The sequence below is a fragment of the Manis javanica genome, chromosome 6, assembly GCF_040802235.1.
Source record: "Manis javanica isolate MJ-LG chromosome 6, MJ_LKY, whole genome shotgun sequence".
Taxonomy (NCBI): Eukaryota; Metazoa; Chordata; class Mammalia; order Pholidota; family Manidae; genus Manis; species Manis javanica.
The window spans coordinates 116,254,003-116,276,333 of NC_133161.1; the positions used below are offsets into that span (position 1 = coordinate 116,254,003).

The window sequence follows — 22,331 nt, forward strand, 5'->3', positions numbered from 1 at the left end:
CTTCAAGCCTATTTTATCTAATGTAAGTGTAGCTATCTCTGCTTCTTTTGGTTTCTATTTGCATGGAATGTTTTTCTGTGCCTTCACTTTGAACCTACATTATGTCATTAAAGTTGAAGTGAGTTTCTTGTAGGAGCATATAGTTAAGTCTGTTTTGTTTATTCACTCAGCCACTCTACACCTTCATTGGAGCATTTAATCTATTACATGTAAGTAATTATTGATAGGTAAGGACTAAAGACTTTCACTATCTTGTTTATGGTTTCTGGCTGCTTGGTAACTCTTTTTTGTTTCTTCCTGTCTTGCTGTCTTCTTTTGTGAATTTATGATTTTCCATGTTGATATGGTTTGAATCCCTTCTCTTTGTGTGTATCTTCTGTAGGTTTTTGTTTATGGCTTACTTGGAACATCTTACATATGCAACAGTCTTCTTTTAAGCTGATAACAACCTACCTCCTATCTCATAGAAAAATTCTACCCTTTTATTCCCACAACCACCATATTTTATGTTTCTGATGTCACACTTTACTTTCTGTATTGTGTATCTATTAAATTATTGTACTATAAGTATTAGTACATTTGTCTTTCAACTGCTACACTAGATTAAAATGGTTACCACACCAAAGTACAGTATTAGAGTACTTTGAATCTGACTATATATTTACCTTTTACCAGTGTGTTGAATATTTCCGTATGTTACCATGTTACTAGTGCCCTTTCATTTCATCCTTAAGAACTCCTTTCAGCATCCCTTGTAAGGCACGTCTAGTGTTGATAAACTCCCTCAGGTTTCATTTGCTTAGGAAAATCTTTATCTCACATTCATTTATGAAGGACTGCTTTGCTGGGAAATGTGTTCTCAGTTGGTACTTACTTTCTTTCAGCACTTTGAACATATCATCCCATTCACTCCTGACCTAAAAGGTCTCTGCTGAAAAATCCACTGAAAACAGGTAGGGGGTTCCCATATGTGAGATCTGTTTACTCTCTGTGACTTTTAAAATTCTGTTTATCTTTCACATTAGATTTTATTATGCTGTGCCATAGAAAAGATCATTTTTGATTGAAATTTGGGGATTACCTATAAGCTTCATGAATGTGGCTCTCCAAATCTTTCCCCAGGTTTGGGAAATTCTCAGCCATTATTTCTTTAAATAAGTTTTCTACTCCTTTTCCCCTGTCTTCTCCTTTGGGACTCCATTGATGCATAGATTGTTTTGGTTAATGGTGTCCCATAAGACCCACAGGCTTTCTCCATTTCTTTTCATTCTTTTTCTTTTTGTTCCTCTTAGTGAATAATTTCAAATGATCTACCTTTGAACTCATTGATCCTTTCTCCTGCTTGATCTGATCTGCTGCTGAAGCTCTCTATTGAATTCTTCAGTAATTGTAATCTTCAGCTCCAAAATTTTTTTTATGCTTTCTGTATCTTTGTTGAACTTCATCATTTGTTCTTGTATCATTTTCCTGATATTGTTGAATTGTTTACCTGTGTTCTCTTATAGCTCTCTGAACATCTTTGGAGCAATTATTTTGAATTATTTGCCAGGTAATTCCTCTGTCTCCTTTTCTTTGGAGCCAGTAAATCTTTAATATTTACTGTATTCCCTGATTTTTCAAGATCCTATAGTTTGCACAGTTGTCTGCACATTTGAATAAGCAGTCACCTCTTGTAGACTTTATGGACTAACTTTGAAGGGAAAATTCCCTTGCAGGTGAGGGTGTGCTGGAACAAGCAGTGACACTGGGTCTGAAGGTACAGGGCACCAAGTGTGAGGGCATCTGGCAGTACTGGATCTGGGGGAGTGTGGTGACTCATCAGCTCAAGCTATTGGGGTACAAAGCATCAACTGCAGATTCCTTCGTAGGAACTGCAAGGGGTACACAGCAGCTGTAAAGGTTGTTGAGGTCCTCAGCAGCACCTCCAAGTCCAACAGCTAGGGACCAAAGCAAGCAATAATAGTGACCAAAGCCAGTGGTATACACATATGACGATGCAGGGTCCAGCTGCAGATGACTGTGTAGTGGCCAGGCCTGGCTGCAATCACATATGTAGTGGTGGGGACCAGACCAGGCATAAAGGGCTGGAGTCAACTAAGGTGCACTGGCAACTGCAGGGTCCTGGCTGTGAGCATGCACTACCATGGCTGCTGTATCTCACCATAGTGCATGACAGTGGATGCCAGTGATGGGGGTTGGAGCAGAGGTGTACAGGTGCAAGCCAGTGGGGCTAGGTGATGATATAGGCCAGTGACAAAAGGCAGGGCCTGATTTGGGTGCAGAGGCAGTTGCAGGGACCTTGGCTGTTGGCACGCTTCCTGAGACTACACAGTCTTCCCGAAGACATGTGCACAGAAGTAGAGGATGGTGACAGGTTTCAGGTTGGCAGCATGCATGTGCAGGTCTAGAGAGGCTAGGCCTGAGCACAAACAAGTAGTGTCAGTCAGCCATACGTGTCTATCCCGGCATCCTACACTCACAGAGCTGCAGAGGCCTACATAGTTGATGGTGCAGTTTCAGGCTTCAGGAGCTATCAGATAAGGGTGGGACAGGGAGCAGGAATGGACTCAGGCAGCTGGTGGCAGCAAACATAAATACCTGTGGTGAAAGCTGGTGAAATCTATAAGAGTTCCATAGCAGCTATTCTGGCTACTGGTTTATTGTGACGAATGTTGCTTAGTGTATCTGCAAAGCAGATCACTGGGAATCATGATCACTCCCACTCTGTGGCTGCTAATGGTATACCCTGCTTTTCTTCCTTGTTCCTGGCTGTCTCTTTATGTCACAGCTTTGCTGGTCTCTGGGTGGGATGAAACTGAAGTGGGACCTTATGTGGTGCCACAAAATGCTAAGCTGGTCATTCACCTGCTCTTCTTTTCCCTGTAAAGGGAACTCTCTCTTGCTGGAGATTTGTCTCCTGGCACTGAGAGCTTAGGAGACAGAATGATCCAGGCAAAATTAAGTGTTTTCCTTCCATTTTTGTACAATCATTTTCAAGTTTTCTGCTCCCTAAATTGCTGAAGTTGGTTAAGTAGACTCCAGAGTTCTTCCAGAGCTGTTTTTTTTTCATGGATAGCTACCTAATAATTGATCTTCATTGGGGGAATGAACGCTGAGGTCTCTTGCTCTGCCATATTGGTGGCATCCCATTAGTAAATTTTTATAATATATTTTACAATGTTCTAGCTTAGTAAACTTGAATTTTTAAAAAACTCAAAGATTTAAGATGTTCAGGGAAACTAGACAAATATCTTCAATTACAATTATTTCTGAATCAGCTAACACTAAAATCAATCCTATACAATATTACTAAAAGATCTCATAATATATAAACAGAAGAAAAACATACTATAAACATGCTCTATTATTTGTACCCTTAAAGCAATAAGCAATGGTAGTAAAATATGAAAAATACAAAACAGGTCATGACCATTGTATTGTGATTCAATAAAACAAGTCCTTATCCAAATATGGTAGAAGAAAAATACACAAACAACATGACGTATTTTACTTTAAATATATAACCATAAACCTAAGATGGACCTTCAACACTGCCTGATTACCCTACTTTATTTCACTCACCAGTTCTCTCAAAGACCATTTCACACTATCTTCACAGCTGATACCCCTGGTATTTTTATAAACTAATAGAATAGGAAGAAAATGTTCATTTTCCACCACCAAATTTATGATCCTACCTGCGTCTGTAACCTAATACTCTGCCTTTCCTCCTGTCCTGATGCCCAGTAACCAACTCCTTTAAAGGCCATCACTTCACTAACTGTTCTCAGATTCTCTCTTGAACCCACTCTAATCAGGTTTTCCTCCTTCACATACCAAGATAACAACACTTATGAACCAGAAACCTCCACAATGCCAAATCTTCAAAGATCTTAACCTCTCAGAAGCAGCTGACGAAGTCATTCACGACTCCCTTTCAGACAGCTTCTGGAACCCATCCTCAGTTCTCCTACCTCACTAGCTATACCTTCTCAGTCTGATGCGTTGAATCCTTTTTGTCCTTTTCCATACAGTTCTCCAAGGGCTCAGTCCTCAGAAAATCCTCACTAATGATTTCTTAACTCCCATGTCTTTAAATACATTTAAATGTTAACAATATCCAAATCTATATGGGAGAACATCTACCCAGAGCCTCATAAACAGTAACTCCACACCACAATGTGAATGTCTCATGAACATTTCATACTTTATATGTCCAAAATCGTATTCTTAACCTCCCACTTTCTGCAAAATTTGTTCCCCTGCAAGTTCTTGTATTTCAATAAATGGCATCAGCATTGTCCCAAATCCTAACACTTCTCATCAGTTTACCATCCTGATCCAAGGAATGAATGCAATAGCCTCCTAAGTGATCACTATGCTTCCACTCTTACCTCTTTATATTACCTTCTCAAAAGAGCTTCAAGAAAAATTTTTTCAAAACATAAACCATCTGTATCCCATTGGCATTTAAAGGACTCAGGGTCACCACTCTGTCCCAACAAGAAGTGCAAAGCTGAAAAACTGAAAAATCAACAACTCTTCTTAAGTCCATCAGGAAAGTGACTACCCCAAAATCAGACAGGTGGGTTCAGAAAATCACAATTTATCTGTGTAGAAACCAGTGGTTCCCTGGGCAGGAAAACCTAAACTATAACAAATTGTTGGAGGCTCAGTGTAGACAAGTCTTAGAGTTAAAAACTCCAGGGGTACCCAGTCATATGGTGGGGTTGGGGAGAGCACATACTTTTATATAAGAGAATTACCTCTAAGACCTCTAACCACATCTTCACAGTAAAGATCAGAAAGAAAAATCCTCTCCTGCTTCCAGCAGCAGCAGGTAAAAAGGAACTATTTTGAAGTACACCAGAGCATTTTGTTTTTCTTAACAAGGGCCACCCTCGGTACAAGCTACTTTACAAGAGCTTAATGTGTTGAGGTTTTGCAAGAGCCTAACTTACCTAAAGGAAGGGACACACCCAACTCCAGGGCCCTCTCACCTATCTAAACTAAGCAGGGAAAAAAACTGAGAAGTACTGGTAAAGTTCACAGTCCAGGGCACAGGAATCCAAAGAACAAACAGATGGATAATATAAGTAAAGAGATGGAAATTCTAAGAAAGAACCAAAAAGAAATGCAAGAGATAAAAAACATTAAACCAGAAAAGAAGAATGTCTCTGATGGGTTTATTAATAGAATGAACCCAGATGAGGAAAGACTCTGAGTCTGAGGATATGACAACAAACCTCCACAATGAAAACAGAGGAAGAAAGAACAAAGACCAAAAAAACCAGAACAGAATATACAAGAACTGTGGGAAATTACAAAACAGAAACCAAATCACAACACTGCCTTACTAAAAACCTTCAAGTGGGTTCCCATCGTTTAAAACATAAACAGAAGTTCTCACATCAGGGCCTATAACACCTGACATGATCTGACCCCATGTCTGCCGTTGCATCTCCCACTTCTCTCTCCCTTTCTCCTTTCATCCCCAGTCAACTTGCTTTCAATTCTCCTCAAGGTTATCTCGGCTTCAGATCTGCTGCATTTGCTGTCTCTTCTGTGTGAACATCCTTCCCCCAGATATTCACGTGGGCCACTCCCTCACCTTGTTCAGAGTCAGCTCAAACATCACCTTTAAAGAGGCCTTCCTTCAACACTCCCCTGAAAAAAAAAACCTTAACTCCTCCTACTTTGCTTTATTCCCTACAAAAATATTTTCTATTTTGTAATATATTATTTGTCATGTAACGTTGTAAAACTGTATTTTGTTCATTTTCTGGCCCATCCACTAGAAATGTAAGCTCTTTGAGGGAGAACTATGACTTGATCATACTTCTCTACACCCTGCACCTAGAATGTTATCCAGCAAAAAATTAGGTGTTCAATAAACAACTCTTAAATTAACAAATGACTATTACAACTTTTTACAAGTTTTTTCCTTGTGTATAAATTTGAATGGACTATAAGATTACTAAAACTGTATTTAATTCAGATTTTCACATAATGTGGTCTGTCCCATATCTGAGAAGGAAATTTTCATAAAAATATGTCCTTCCTTCTATATTCAATCTCCAGACCCTAGGAGGTTCCTAGAATTTCCCCTAAAATAAAGAGAAGTAATATCCTAATGGACTAAATTTAAAGATCTCATACAATACTTGTGATGAGAAAATGACTATTTCACTTAGCCCCTAACCCCCAATTGACAAACACATATACACACAGATAACTTGGCTACTTACCCTTATTCTAGTTTTCTTTAAGTTAATTTTTTCACCTGGTAATATATTAACATAGCTTTAAAAAAAGTCTAAAAAAGGTATAGAGTAAAAAGTCTCCCTCCTACCTACCTAGTTCAAAGTCCTGCCATGAAAAAGCAACCACTGGTAGCATAAAACAGAGATGGACAAAATTTTTCTGTAAAAACAGTAAATATTTGCAGCTTTGTGAACTATAAAATCTCTGTCACAAGCATTCAACTTGGCCATTATAGAGCAAAAACAGCCTTAGGCAATATATAAACAAATGTGCATAGTTGTGTTCCAATAAAACTTTATCTGCAAGAACAGGTAGTGAGCTGAATTATTCCAGTGGGATCAAACCCTAGTTATTGAGCTAAGTTTAAATATATCTCTTGTATAAAAAAATGTTAATGGTGGTGTTTTGGAAGGGACTGCAACAAAGTATGTTATTTGAAACAAAAAATTCGCCCAACTACCCATAGTGATGTATGAATATACATTTTCATATAAAATACAAAGTTTTCATATAAACACTTAGGATTATTCCAATATGCCTTCTGTATAATCCATAAATTACTACACCAAATACACTCCTTGTAGCCTAATTAGGAAGAACTGGAGGAACACGAACACGAACAAACTGGTAATCTAACTAGCAGCTCACTGTCAACACTAAAGTCTGGCCCTAAACTTTCCTTCAAATGGTAGATCACATATATAATTAAAATTTCATGGGATACATTAAAAATTAAACCAGAGTCCCTATTTAAAAACTAACTGAAATCCCAAATATGTATTTCCCAATCAAATCAGTTCCAAATGCATGTTCCTAATATGTCTTACAAAGGATTTAATTTAATAAAACAAAGCACAATTAGAAAGAAACAGTTCTCTCTGAAAAGGAGATCATTGCTAGAATGAGTAACCAGCTTCTCAAATTCACAGGTATCCCAGGCATATAACTTACCTTAGATGCCATTCTCATAAAAAGTTATTTTGATTTTCTGCTGTTCCCATCTTTTCATTCTTGACTAAATCATTTAGGCTGAGATGATCATCATCATGAAAGTATCTGACCCTTTCTTTTTGCTCACGGGTTGAAGCCTATGACAAAATGAACAATATTAATTTAGTGAAAACATGAGTCTCTCAAGTATTTTTAATGAATTATCTATAAATCTGATGTTAAATGTAAAAATCCCACTATGTATCACAGTCTCCCCTTCCACGTTATCCCTGTTCTATCTGCTTCCACGTGGAAGAACTTCTATTAGAACAACACTCCCTATACTTCTGCCCCTTTACTTTCCTCTTCTCTTGGGATGAAAGCATAGCATTATCTGATTTCTGAGTTTGGGGGAAAGGGCAGAATTGCTTTATCCCTTCTCTCTGCTCTGCTTTTCCTTGTTAAGAAGAAGAGCTCCCTTTTCTGCTTCCTTGCCTCCAGCAGCAAAGAACTCAACAGGCAAAAACATGTGACAGAAAAATTCTGAATAAATCGTTTGGAGACCCAATAAAAATTCCCTTCTCTATACAATAGGGAAGTCTCCAGTTATCCAGAGATCATGAAAGCATGTTGGAAACAGAGGTGGAGTATTAGCAAATCCACTTCAAACAGCTCTACCAGAAACACAGCTGACACGCTGATTCTCAACTAAATCAGTTCTGGATTTTCCTATCAGTTGGTCCCATAGCTACATGTAGAAAAGAAAAGTGCTATTTGTTTCCTCCAAAATCAAATCTCCCTATTTCTGTTCTCACATTCCTATATCCAAACCAAATCTGCTTTTCAACCTCCTTGATATCTTTAGAACCACATTTCCAGTATTTTCTCCCAACACTACTATTCCCTGTCTTCACTAGATTGTATCTCATACGCCATGACTTAAATTACTTCCTGGCTCCAGAACTTTAATTTCTAGCCTTCTTACACTTTCATTATGCTTGAAAAACAAACCTTAATCCTGAATGAATCTGTCTGCCACCTTTACTTTTATACCTAGATCACTCAGTAGTAGGCAACTCAAAAAGAGCCACACCACCATCTAGCAACGCACCTAGGGATCCCTAGCCAGTTCTGCCATTTCATGTAATTCAAACCCTTACTGTCTCCTGCCACATCTCTGCTCCAAACTCCTAATTCCGCCCATTTCACACTATTTCCTGAATGAATGAATTACTATCTCTAGCAGCAAAGGCACTCAACAGGCAAATAATAAACATGAGACAGAAAAATTCTGAATGAATAAATATTTTGTAAACCCAATTACCACTTGTACAATCTTTCAAATTTAAAACTAAAAGTCTAACTTAGGAAAACTGAATACATTGTTTTTGCCATCTCAAAAGCCTTAAGGTAGTCCTAAAAACTCATTACTAGAGCTACAAGATGGAAAAGAAAATTAGGCTTACAAAGGATCCAGCAGCTACATAATTGAGACATTACTGTATACGGACGACCCCATCACCATGTCTCAAATTAGCTACACAGACAACACGTCTGGGAGACCACGGTTTTCCCTATGAGCTATGGTTAAAGTATGTGAGAAGAAGCTATAAACAATGAATGTCAAAGAATGTACACTAAAATTAAAACTGTTAAACAGTCAATGTTTAGAATTATTTGAAAACTGTGGTTGAATTAGATTCCATTTTGTATAAAGCAAAGGGACATAACTAAGAATAAAAATAACAATTTATCATCTAATGTTTGCATTATAAAACTACATTTCAGAAAATATTTTGAAGTACTCTGATGCAAAGAATTCTCAAGAGTAGAAAAGTAATTCTGCATTAATAAACAAAGACTTGCCGAACATACATCTGTGTATTCCTTCTTCCTCCTTTGTATTCCAGAGGTTTTCCCGGTGTGTTTACAGGCCATACGCTTCCAGATCTGTCTGTCCTAACAAGGATCACTTCTTGCTGGTCTTCATTCTATGGGAAGATTTAGAGGTAACTTTTGAAGTTATTGTGAAGAGAGGTAAATGCTTACATTTAGTAATAAAAAAGCATAAAAATGATTTTAACTTTCCATAGTATTATGGATTATCTAAAGTCTCCTGGACTTTCATTATCCACTATCAAATAAAATGACCATAATCTTTTCAGGAAAAAAGTGGGGAAAAAATAACCAAAATGTATTTTATTTTTTAAAAAGCAACCACAGAAGCAAACTTAAATATAAAGCTTTCATCTCAATAATATTAAAAGACGACTAAGTACCAATATTCAAATAAGCACTGTATGAGGGTACCCATCACTTACGCAGTAGATGTGTTTAATGAATGCTTCTTCAAAGATCACACTAAAACTTGATTATAAGAAATAAAGCAACTACATGACAGAACAAAATTGTTAAATTAGCTACTATAAGGATACTCTACATACACAATGTTATTCTTTCCATTAACATCCCTCAAGTGATTTTCACTTCTCTGACTCTTCAGGATAAGTTACATCCCACATACTTTCAACCTATAATTTTTTTCCTACAAGTTTTTAGCCAAATACATTGCCTGGTACAGTACAGAATGAGTAAATTTCATTCTATGGCAAAATGGAATATTACTGGAAAGGGTCTAATAAAAAGTACATAAGAGTATTAGGTAACAACTTTATTAAAAATAAATTTGAAACAACACCAAGCAAATTATTCACATTTTCATCATTTTCTCAAATCAGAATGATTAAAAATCTATTTTAATTCCATCTAATAGAGACTTAGTTCCCCTGTTAAAATGGAAGAAAAAAATACACACCAATTATTTATCTTACGAAATACTAAGTGGATAGTAAAGATTATTATCACTACTTTTCTTCTTCAACTAAGTGACATTAATTTACGAAGTGTCTTACTTTCAAGGTACCTCTACTCATTCTCTTACTGGATAATAGAGAAGAGCAACACATTATGACCTGGCCCCTAAACCTACCACACTGCTAACACTGATCTCTCTAAGGACTTGAAAATTGCTAAACATAATAAATACTTGTCAATTATCATTGATTTGAAAGCATTTAATTCTGCTTATTATATTCTCAGCCTGAAACTCGTCCAGTTTTAAACACACTATTCTTTCTTTCCTAGTTCTGCCTTACCTCTCTGACCCATGCATTCACTCATTTATTCATTAAATAGTTTTGAAAGGGCTTACCCTTAGGTAGTAACTAAAAGGAATATAGTCCCTTCCTACAAGAAGTTTACAGGCTATTGAGAGAATTATCCTTTCAGGAATTAATCAGTATAAAGTCGATTTTACTTTCTCCTCTATTACAAACTGCCCTTCAACTGCCCATGATTCTTGGTTTCCATCCTTCAGCCTGAAACCTAATTATCACTCACACTGCCAAAAATTCATTATGTTAAACACAAACAGAATTACGCCATTCTTTGCTGAAAAGTCTGCTGGGAGCCCGTATCACCTACGAGATCTATACCGCCCAAAGTGTGGCCCACAAACCAGTGTCAGGCTGAGAATTATCAGCCATGGTACATTTGTTATCAGTCCATGATGACTTAAGTATAAAAACTGAGTGTTTTTAAACTTTTATAGCAATCTTAAGGAGTAATTTATGTTGGATCAAGCTAAGTAAAAAGTTTGGACCTATATTTCATAATATCATTTTAGGACAAATATCTAATAAAATATTAGTCCACGTACTAAAAACTATTAGTCAATGATGGACTGAAAATTTTAAAAATAAAATGACCCACTCTGATCCTACAACACAATCTGAGAAACACTACTAGATATTGGAATAAAGGTCAAGCACCTTCACACAGTATAGAAAGTCTTCACATACTAAGGCCTTTTTCAAATTCACTTTTTTCTAGTTCTTCATTTTTTTTTGTAATTTTACTGTATATTTTGCCTCCTAAATAATTTTAGGCATATTTATATTGCTAGACTATAATCTTCTCAGTAATTATTTGTTTATTTACAATTATCTGTTCACAACTTCCCAGGCCAAAGACCAAGCTCTACACTACTTAGTATCTATAGTGCCTGGCACAGTGTCAAAAAAACAGTGGGTATTCAATAAATGCCCGATAAACGGAATTAACAAGCTGGTGCATCAGACGAATTAATTATACTCCCAAAATTAACCCACTGTCCCTTCTGGTCTCCTCTTCTTCCCACTTCTCTAATTTCTGTTCCTCAGGCATACCAATACAAAGGTACATTTCCCATTTGGATACCCAAGACAGAAATATCGAAAGAGTAGAAATACTAAGTTCTATGTTTGCTACTATATTAATACAGAATATGGGACTTATTTAAGAATCTATAACAGTAAACAAACTATAGCCCAGAGACCAAATCCAGCCTGCTGCTTGTTTTAATTTGGTTTTTATACTACTAAATGACTGGGAGGAATCAAAATAATAATGTTCCAAGATAAATGAAACTTATATGCAATTCTACTTTCTGTGTCCATAAATAAAGTTTTACTGGAATACAATTGCTCACTTGTTTATGTATTGTTTATGGCTGCTTCCTCGTTTCAACAGCATGAAAGCTGTGCAGCTGAGTAGTTGTGCAGACTGGATAGTCTACAAAGCCTAAAATATTTACTATTTGGTCTCTAGAGAAAAAGTCTGCCAACCTTTGATCTATATTTTCTTCATCTGATACACGTAATTCAAAATCACTTAATGGTTTTTTGTGGGTTTTTTTGCTACCTGAGAACAAGCTAGATAAAAATTTGCAATTGCTTGACAGTATAAGAATCAGAACCACATTGTAACAGGGTAACTGAATGAGGATCCAGTGTTCTTTCATTTTGTTAAAATACGCATGACTCTCATTTACTTCCATTTTTAGTCATAATGACCACAACAAAAGCCACACACAACCTGCCAGTGTTAAAAAACTGGATGATACGTCAAAATACATGAAAGTGTCATTCTCAGACACCGGAGAGTGAAGGAATGTGATCCCTGAGAAGGAAAACAAGATGAGCCCTAGGATTGCCATGCTTGCTACCAAGGGGCGCTTTACAGGTTACAGTGCAGGAAGGGGTAATACAAACAGAGCTCAGCTTCCTTGCTGATTAAACTGACATGCACTTAAGCTATTGGAAGTAAGAGAAGATTTAGCAAAGAAAACAAATCAAGCAAACGACCAAAAATAAAAAATGATTCAAATATTAATGCCAATTAAGAATAAAATTTTTTACATAAAAGAAAGGCGATCATAATACAATCTGCTTTAGCGGTGCCTATTTACAGAATCAAGATATAACTTTGTTTAGAAATTCAGAAGTAAAAAAGCCAGAAGGAACAGCTAAGAACTAAAAGCGGCTGCCTCCGAGACCGCAGTAAACTCTCGGAAGGCCTCAAGGCATTGCTCTTCTTTCATACAGGTCGTTAGCCTATTTGAATGCAACACACTGATTCAAAAGGAAAAAGAATTTGCTTCAGAACTAGTATTAAAAATTCATAGTTTGCTTGAAAGCCTTTTCCAGCATTTTGGAACTAAAGGAAAACTCTTCTACTAGATCAGATTTTCCTACCAGTTGGTATTTTGCAAGTTTGCCATCATTGAAGGCCATATAGCATCTGTTGCCATTTTTTATCTTTTAAAATTTCAATAAACAAGCAGCTATTATTGTTCTTAGTATTTTCATGATTTTTGGGCAATCTCTACTGTATCTCTAATTTTGTCCACAGAGAGCAGGTTGTCCGCTACACTCAGCCAAGGCAGTGAGTGGACTGAACACCAAGCCACATTACATTACCAGGACATGGATCCTGGCTCGATGCTATTTTTCAATTTGTACAAAGGTGCTCACAGGGCTGCATCTGCACAGGGGGGGCACCTTTTTCTGATTTCATGATGGTACCAGATGGACTTAACAGCAACCTTAGTTATATCTCCTTTTTTCAATTCTTAATACTATTTATTTGTGTTTACTTTTTCCCCTTGATCAGCCTTCTTAGTGGCTTATCTGTTAGGTTTTTTTTGTAGAATAAACCCTCAGTTTCCTAATCACGTCTTATTTTTGGTTTTATATTTCAGTAATTTCAGCTTTTGTCTGTTCTTCTTATTTCATCTACTCTTTGATATGTTTTCTCTCGTCTCCTATCTCCGTGCTGACTGACCGGCTAATGCCCCTGCCGTCCAGTGTGCTGGTGGGGGCACTGGAGCCTGAACGCCCAGGTTACAAAGCTGCCTCATTAAATAACCTTCCAAGTTATTTACTCACCTCAAGTTCCTCATTTATAAAGTAAAATAATTCGGTGTTTTCAGGATCAAATAAATTAGTACATGTAAAATATTTAGAACTGCCAAGGAATAAAGTGATCAGTAAGTATTAGCTATAACTTCTAGTTACCTTTCACTTAACCATTTAATCCTTTCTTTATCTGAGTCCTACCTAGGATTTATCCTATCTAATCTCTAAAATCTGCAGAATATTGTTTCTTCTTCACATCCACCTACTATTGTTTCACTTTCGCCTGGTTTTATTTCATAATTCTTATTTTTCATATGAATATTATTCTGTTCTCATGACTGAATCTATTAAACATACTTAATTTTAAAGTCCTTTTAATACTATACTATCATTTCAAATTACTGGCAATAAATGTTTACACTCTTTCTTATTTTTTACTCTTTCTGAAGAAAAATTAATGTTTTCTGGTATGCTGGTATACAAACTTACCTTAAGTGGGTTTTTTTTTCCTTCCCTCCTGTCTGCCTACACTTACCTTTCACTAACTGGGAGTGTTATACTGTCTCCACTCAGTCATCAGGATTCCCAGTTCTTACAAGGGTATCTCACACTGTGAAACTGGGGATATTTCACACAGCCCAAATAATGGCTGCAAAGCTGTATCAGCTTCCTCTACACCTCCCATCATAAACACTTAGCTATGAGCTACAGCCTTTTCCAGACTCCTTTTATGGGAACTCTCAAACCTGGTTCAGGCAAAGAAGGATGGTGTGAGCAGACCTTTTAATTCTCATCATCTCAGATGAGCTCAATTCTCAGCCACCCAGGCTGCCAATTTTTGGAGCTGGATCCCTGCAAACTCCAGCTCCTTATTGTTTTATGTTTCTGTTCAGTCTCCTATCCATCCACAGAGAAGAGTATCTTTATTTTTGAGCTATATTACATCTCTTCCAATTTTCTCTCTTAATATTTCATCTGAGATTGTTATGTTTCTATACAGAGTGAAGGCCTCAAAGCACTAGTGCACCTCTCTATACTCACAGCGCTCAGAAATGCTCCCCAGTTATCTCCCAAGCTCTTTAGGTTGTAGAGACTACTGTGCAAACTCCATATCAGCATTGTGATTAAGATAAGAGAGAGCCCAGACACAAACTGAGAATATATCCCATGACCACATCTTTTAAGCTCTTCAAGCCATAGATTCTGGAATCCTTCTAGAACATGCTGTAGAATTAGAATGAAGGCACATATTTATTTTAGCTTTAGTTTTATTTCTTGTCAAGTTAATATAACAGTGAACAAACCTCTCTTATAAAGCTGCTAATAGAATAGATACTAAATATATATAAGCTTGAGAAAATTAAATATTAAATAATCTAAAGAATCACTAATAAACAATTATGAGTAATATTTAAGACTAGACTATAGTTCATTTCATAACTTCAAGAGTAGATTACCTGGGGACATGTTTAACCACTACAAATTTTACTTCTGTTAAGCAGATTATTTTCTAAGGCCAGTGTAGTATCTGGCTCTAGTGTAATATGTAAAGGCAATTCAACTGTTCAGTCTCTTTTCCTTCTTTCATCATTGCTTCTTTGGAAACTTTACATATGAAGCGAGCTTTGAGAAGGAATATAACTTAATGTAATATTTTTACCATGTTCCTTTCAGCATTTGCCAGTGCAGGGAGGGATGAGAAGATTTAGAAATTTTTTAATGTTGACTGACATTTTGAAACTGTTTCACACTAAAATAGTAGAATTCTTTTAGATGTGAAAAAATTTTAGTTATTTTGACTTATAAAATAGATAAATTTAAGGATGACAAATGGTATATTTTATACATAAGCAGTAGCTGAAAACTGCCATATATATTTTTCATATTTAAAAAACCAGGACAATATTTCCACCTAGAAATTAACATTGACATAATTTAATAAAGTTCTAAAATATATCTCTTTTAATTTTAACAACTCATAATATAGGTATTATTAAGCCACATTTTACTAATGAGGATACTAAAGATCACATATAATAAATGATAAAGCCCCAGACTCAACTCTAAATCTTTGGCTCTAAAAATCCCACGCTACTTCCACTCCCATACTATTTCTATTACATTCCACGTCTATTATTCCAATTCTCTAATAAAATAAGTTAGTAAAAATGTCACTTTAGTAAACGATGACATTTTTTAAAGAAAAGGTAAGCTGATAATGTTCCATTAACTGGTAATCTGTTTTTCAATTATGAAAAATTTCTTTCACCTAAATAAAATCTGCCCACCTTTTGACTGAGAATGCTTGAGTACCTTAATACAGACTCCACAACAAAGCCAAATTTTAACTGTTGATTTAACATTTTATGAGACTATGTAGCTTTGAGATGAAACTGCTGGCATTATGAAAAGATATGTCTATAACTGCCATAAACAGTAAATCAAAAACACTGCAGACCTTTTTTTAATACTGATTTCATTTCATTCCACTAATCAATGAATTCATAACACTCAGAAGTACTATTATCATTATATAACCTAATGGCATGAACATGTCTAAAAATATGAACCAGATATGGTTCTAGTCACTAAGGAATTCATAAATTATATAACAGAGAGAGAGAGGAAACAGGGGATTTATACAAATCTTCATTAGACTACTAAGTAAAATAAAGTATAGATCAAGTAGTACTGGATCACAAGGGATAGAGAAATGGATACAAGTGAACTGGGTCTTCAGAAACAAAGATAGGATACAGGGTTCAGAGGTCAAGGAAACAACCTCAGGAAAAGCATAAAGATCTAGTAACAAAGATTTTGAAGCAAAGGCATATTCATGTTTTTGAAAAATTTTTAATTTACATTACATTTTTAAAGTTCTCAAAAATATTTTAATGACTTATCTCAAGATAAAAAACTTAGCTAAAGAAGTAAAAAAGGTGAGATATGTCCTAAGGCTCTAACTCACGCAAATCCACGGTTCTTTCAACTTTATCACAATAAACATTTAGATTAATTCTGGTGGCAATTTAAAGGACACTGATGAAAAAAGGAACAGTGTCAAAAAGATCACTCAGGATGTTACTGTAACACTCTTAAGCAAGAGATGACGAAGTAAGGGACTAGGGTGGTGACTGCAGAAAAAAGGATGAAGTATGTTCAGAAGGGAAGGCAAAGTAAAACATTGCTGAGTGGCAACTTGAATATGCTGCCAGAAGAAGGAATTAAGGACTTTGCCACGGTTTTCTTAACTTAGTAAAACAAAAGGATCATCATGCAATTAAGAGAAGGGAAATTATGTACATGAAGGAAATGGCTTTATACATTCTCAAGTTATTGTAAACCCATAAAAGTCTAGCAGGCAATGTTGAATACACTGGTTTAGGGCTCAACTTAAGAGTTCAGAGCTAAAGTTACAGACTTAGGACTCATATTCACAAAAAGATGTCAACTGAAACCATGAAACTGGGAGATACAGTCAGGATGCAAATAGAACTGATTCTTGTCTACTTGCCCATCTCCTCATACCCCCTTACTCGTATCTAACTCGGTAGCTACTTAGAATGATATAACATATGCATATGATGCCATCTCATCCTCACCTTTGCACCCATACCCACAATGTAAGTCTGGAATACCCTTTCCTGCAGGTTTGCCAAAGGAGGATAATGAAGTTGACCAGAAAAAAGAAAGTTGTTTGTTTCTTTTAGGAACACAGAGACTTAAGCATATTTACAAGTTATAAGAAAGTAGCCTACAGAGAAAAAAATTGAAGATTTTGTACAAGAAATGGTGGGAACTGGTTCCAGAGGACAGAAAAGGAATGAGATCAAAAACACTGGTAAAGATCTTGGCCTTATAGGAAATGAGAACATCGTTCCCACTGTCAGATAAGAGATTCATGAAGATTAATTTTCAGAAGAATAGACACTGAAAACATTCAAACTTATAAACTCTAATTTTCCAATAAGGTAGGAAGCAAAGTGATTGCAAAGAATAAACAGGGAATCTGGGGAGAAGGGCGAAAGTTTTGAATAATTGCTGAGAGAAATGTAAGGGTTACTGTTAGGCTGGAGGAAGGAAAAACAAGGACATGCAAACAGAACAGAGAGATGCCATAGAGGGAGAACTGACCAGACCCCAAGGTCCGTGCCTTATATGGAAAGGGGACAGCTCTTCCTGAATTCCATCCTTCTGATGTGCCAACTAAATAAGACCCGGATGTCAGCCTCCTCCCTCTTGGAAGGAAAAAAGTTTCTAGTTGTCTATTATGTCACCTTTAGCCAATCATACCTCTCCACATCCCCTAGGATAGATAGCTTGCCCACTCCTCCCCCTCCTAACCCCTTATAAGCCCCCACCTCCCTGAATGGGTGTGACTTCCCCGGCCTGGGTACAGGCTGTGGAACATCACCCGGGAGTGGCATTCAAATAAACTACCTGGCCCTTTGTTGCCTCTCTTCGCCTGCTTATTTCGGCTAAAATTTATCTTACAGTTACTTTGTTTCCAGGCAAATCTGTAAGGAAAATAGGTCATTCTGAATGTAGTTAGTCTCCTTTCCTGAAATAAATTTTAGAAATTGTATTATTGGGACATTGAATATGCTGATATGATTATAATTTCATTTAATGATAAATATTGTGCAGCATGGAAAAACATTACTGACAGAATGAATAGAAAAAAAATAAAGATTACAATTACATAAAATTATGCATGTGTTTAGACAGAGACTTGAGGGAAGCAAAAAAATAAAAAAAATGTGGATTTTTGTTGTATTATGTCAGCTTATGCAAAAATATTTAAAATGTCATAAGGAAGGAAGGAAATACATTTGTAAGAAAATATTTTGAAGTATTTATCAGTGTATTATCCTGTGTGATAGGATTTGGAGACTTTTTTATGTACTTTCTCCTGTATGTTTTTTGCATTTCCATACTTCTACAAAGAGTATACATTGTAATTAGAAGTCACCTAAGAATGAAAAAAATAAAGAAAAATAAACTTCATTTTTTTCAAGCCCATATACAATATGAAATTTTCAATTTAATCATGCAAGCATTTCTAGGCAACTTAAATTTTTATTTTTAGAGCTTTGTATAACTGTCACATATGAATCTAGGTAAGATTTTTTTTACTTTTTATATTTCAAATCCCAGCTTATCAATCTAGTCAATTATTTTAAATAATTCTTATTTATTTTAAATAATTTCAAGTGTCATACACATGTCTTACCTTATTTCTTGTCAAAAATTAAAACTTAACTGAGATTCAGTTCATACTACACTTAAATTTATTTTTAAAAAATTAGGAAGTGACTTTATAGAATTTTAATGAGAATTAAATAAATTCCTATATGTAAGGTGCTTATTTAAAGCTTATTTAAAACAAGTCCTGGCACATTGCATTCCCTTAAAAAAAATCATCTATTGGTATTAGTATTGGTAGCAGGAGTTGCAGTACCATACCTATCAATATCGTTCAAAACATTAAAATTATATCTTGAAATTCAATGGAATAAATTTAGAAATAGAACCTGCATAAAAAATATTGAAGGAATTAAAACAAAATGTTTTTCTTAAGGTAATAATTTCTGTTAATACTCAGATGGCACAAATTTCTAAACCCAGCCATATTTAATAACTTAATTTTTAGATTTAATTCAATGAATAACACATGAATGATTTACTGAGTATTTCTGGGTAGACAGGAACATAACAAATACCATAAACTTTTTCTATGATTCACTGGGATATAATTTCAAAACGTATAATATGTTTTTCTCTTGTCTTGGTTTTTTGTTTTGTGGTGGTATTCAGTTTCCCTCACCTAATTTTATTTTCTTGTCCTCATAAATCTTTGTCAGCAACTGTCTACACCAATTATTCTAGTCAGAACCCATTCTGTTCTGACTTATTACGCATACTTGTCATGCACTAAGAAACCGAAAACTACATTTTTAGCTTTCCTAAAAACACATTTAACTGGACTGCTTATGACTTTCTTCAGCAACTTGGTATGCATTCTACAACATGGCAAAAGCAATTCTAAAATGCATACAAGGACAAAATTCACTTTAGGGTTGATTTGGTTCACTTAGAATGTTTTCCCCTTAAGTTGCAAACATACAATATAAACATGTGACATCATCCTTCTACCTCCCCCGAAAAAAATCTGGGAAGAAGAGATTTAAGAATCAAACCCTTGAAGAGAACATTTAAGTCACAAATGCTACTGAATATCATAAGGACTCACTATTTCCCATAAGGAGTAGCATTTTATTTTCCCCTTAAATTTCATTATACAACAGAAGAAGAAATGAAATGCTAACAATAATAGACTTGTTGAGGAAAAAACTAGTGAACTCTTGGGGGAAGACGGTGAGTAGACAGAAGACAGAGGTTGCTCCTGGATCATTCATTCTTCTTTCTCCAAGGAAACCAACTAACTCACCAGTTACAGCTTCAGTATCTGTTGCTCAGCCCTGGTTTTAAATTGGAGAGAGTCTACAAAATAAGTCTTCACACCAAAATTCAACCTGGAAACATAGTCACAACTTTCAAAAATAATTACAAGTTTCTCTAAATTATTATACCTGAAAGAATACACTTCACAAAACAGGAAAGAAAAGAAAAGGGAAGGAAAAAGAGAAAGGAAAGGAAAGATGAACCAGAACCAGGGCCTGCAGTCCTACACCCAAGGGACGTCCCTCCCACCGCGGGTAATGTTTGGCAGCCATGCTGAAAATTATTTCTGTGGCTTATAACTATGTCTTACAGACAGCAGTCATGAAGAAAATAGCTTTTCCTTTGGCAAAGTTATAAAAATGGTGGTAAGATCACAAGGGCTACAGCCTCAAAACATTCTCTGGATGCTCAGACTGCACTGAGCCCCTTCACTAACCCCTGTTTCTATGCTTTTCCTTTGGAGCCCTATCAGAGCTGTAATTATATATATGTATAACTGATCTTATTAATATGTTCTCTTTCCAGAGAGAATATTTTCCAAGGGGATATATGATTAAGATCTAAAGGATGAACAGGTGGTAACTAAGGGAATAGTGGGAATGAAGAATATCCCAAGCAAAGGAAACGTGTGGTGCAAAGGCACTAAGTCAAGATGGAAAGCAGCTACTTCAGAGGCAGAGATGATGATGATGAAAAGATGACAATCACCTTAGTGTAGTAATAACAGCAAACAACAGATTTAAGAAACATTTAGCAGGTAATACTGATGCTATTTCATGATGAAGTTGATGTGAAGTGTGAGAAAAATTAACAGATAGAAGATCCTATGCTATTCTAAAATGTGTTTGCATTTATGTATCATCTATGAAATTGTTTGGCTTTAATTTAGCTTGAAATGTTTGCTCTTTAGTAAGTCTATTTAAAGAAATAAGTTCTCTACTAATGTATAAGATATAACTTCTATTGTAAAGCTCAGAAATTAGTGATACTATGGGGAGGGTTAAAAAACAAGTCAAACTGTATACAAAATAGGTACATCCACTGACCTACCTCACTTGGCTGGGGAGGAAACTGGCTAAATGACTGAAATAAAATATTCTTCTGCACTTACTCTGGGTCAGGAAAGGGTATACCATCAAGTTAAGTACACTTACGGTAATGTGATATGGTAAATGGAAGAATAAATGCAAAGCTGCAATAATGTTTATTTTAAGATTTAAAATATTTGGTTTAGAAAATTGAGAATGCAAGTGACTTCTGCAAAGAACTGAGAAGTATTTGTTGAATAAAGATTAAACCTCACTGCTTAAAAATGAAGAAGCAATGCATTAACACAAGTTTTTTTAATCTTGTAATTTTTCTTTTTTCCTTTTTACTATGTTTATGGGGATCAGTTGCAAAGACTGCGATGCCAAACACAGAAAACCAATCTTGGCATATAGATATTCTGGGAATCACAGCAATAGTATTACAGTGAACTCACAATGTACCCAAGAATCAGATGCAAAAGATAGTGTTAAGGGAATAATCAAGTATGGTCTAACTGCTATTAATAGAAATATTTTAAATTACCAGTTAAGTACCTACCTGACTTTATGTATAAAATGCTACAGATGAGTTTATCTATTTCTTTCATTACTTATTCATGTTTTTCTATGACCCTCTAAGGTCTTCAGTTAATTTCTCCATTTCTTTCAAGAAAATGTCAATGAAACCTTGCTCACAACAGCTACCCACAAATTAGAATACTGCATTTCTCTTTTTTACCAGAAATGCAAACAAAACTTTAAAACCACTATACTATTATACAATGACTAATTCATTATTCATTGCAAACGGTAAGCTGAATTTTGTGCACTATTAAAAGAGTAGAGCTACACATAACATGGGAGGGGGCACGGGGAAGGAGCACAGAGAAGACAAGTAGTGACTCTATAGCACCTTGCTATGCTGATGGACAGTGACTGTAATGGGGTATGTGGTGGGAACTTGATAATGGGGGAATCTAGTAACCACAGTGTTGCTCATGTGATTGTATATTAATGATACCTAAATAAATAAATAAAAGAGAGTAGAGCTAAATTCACTTAGAATAAATGTATCTATGATGTGATTCCACTGAAGGATTATTAACAGATAGAAGTTACAGAAGGGCAGATTAGGATCTAATATATTAAAGAACAGAATTAGATTTGTACTGATGTAGAACTGGTAATCTTCCAAAACTCAAGGGCTCCTATCATTCAGTGTCTAAGTACAGGTTAGATAGAGTTACTACATAGTGGATTATTGTTTAAATAAGGAAACTACACTAATGGGAAGGCCAGACAAGAAGATTTTGAAATTCATGGGTCGTTTTTAAGATTTACATTAGAAAATTAAAGGCATGAAAACAAATTGAAGACATTTATACAACAAATATTTCAAGTATTTCTT

The 22,331-nt window shown here is 35.6% G+C and overlaps 2 protein-coding genes across 21 annotated transcripts in view; one reads left to right on the forward strand and one right to left on the reverse strand.

The window, feature by feature from the left end:
* The window catches only part of LOC108384619 (acetyl-CoA acetyltransferase, mitochondrial-like), a 186,636-nt gene that overhangs the window by 70,379 nt on the left and 93,926 nt on the right, over positions 1-22,331 (forward strand). For 3 of the 20 annotated variants that reach the window (XR_012132528.1, XR_012132537.1, XR_012132536.1), the window contains one exon: positions 9,105-9,203. The exons of 16 other annotated variants lie outside the window; for them this stretch is intronic. The gene's annotated coding sequence lies outside the window, so the exon portion shown is untranslated. Of the gene's footprint in view, positions 1-9,104; positions 9,204-10,113; positions 20,653-22,331 lie in introns of all 20 variants that reach the window. One more of the 20 variants, XR_012132524.1, reaches the window with a different exon arrangement.
* The window catches only part of LOC118969720 (CWF19-like protein 2), an 80,984-nt gene continuing 64,525 nt past the window's right edge, over positions 5,873-22,331 (reverse strand). The window contains 2 exon segments of the mRNA XM_073239333.1: positions 5,873-7,352; positions 9,070-9,185. Coding sequence (XP_073095434.1) covers positions 7,289-7,352; positions 9,070-9,185 — 180 coding nt within the window. The 3' untranslated portion in view covers positions 5,873-7,288.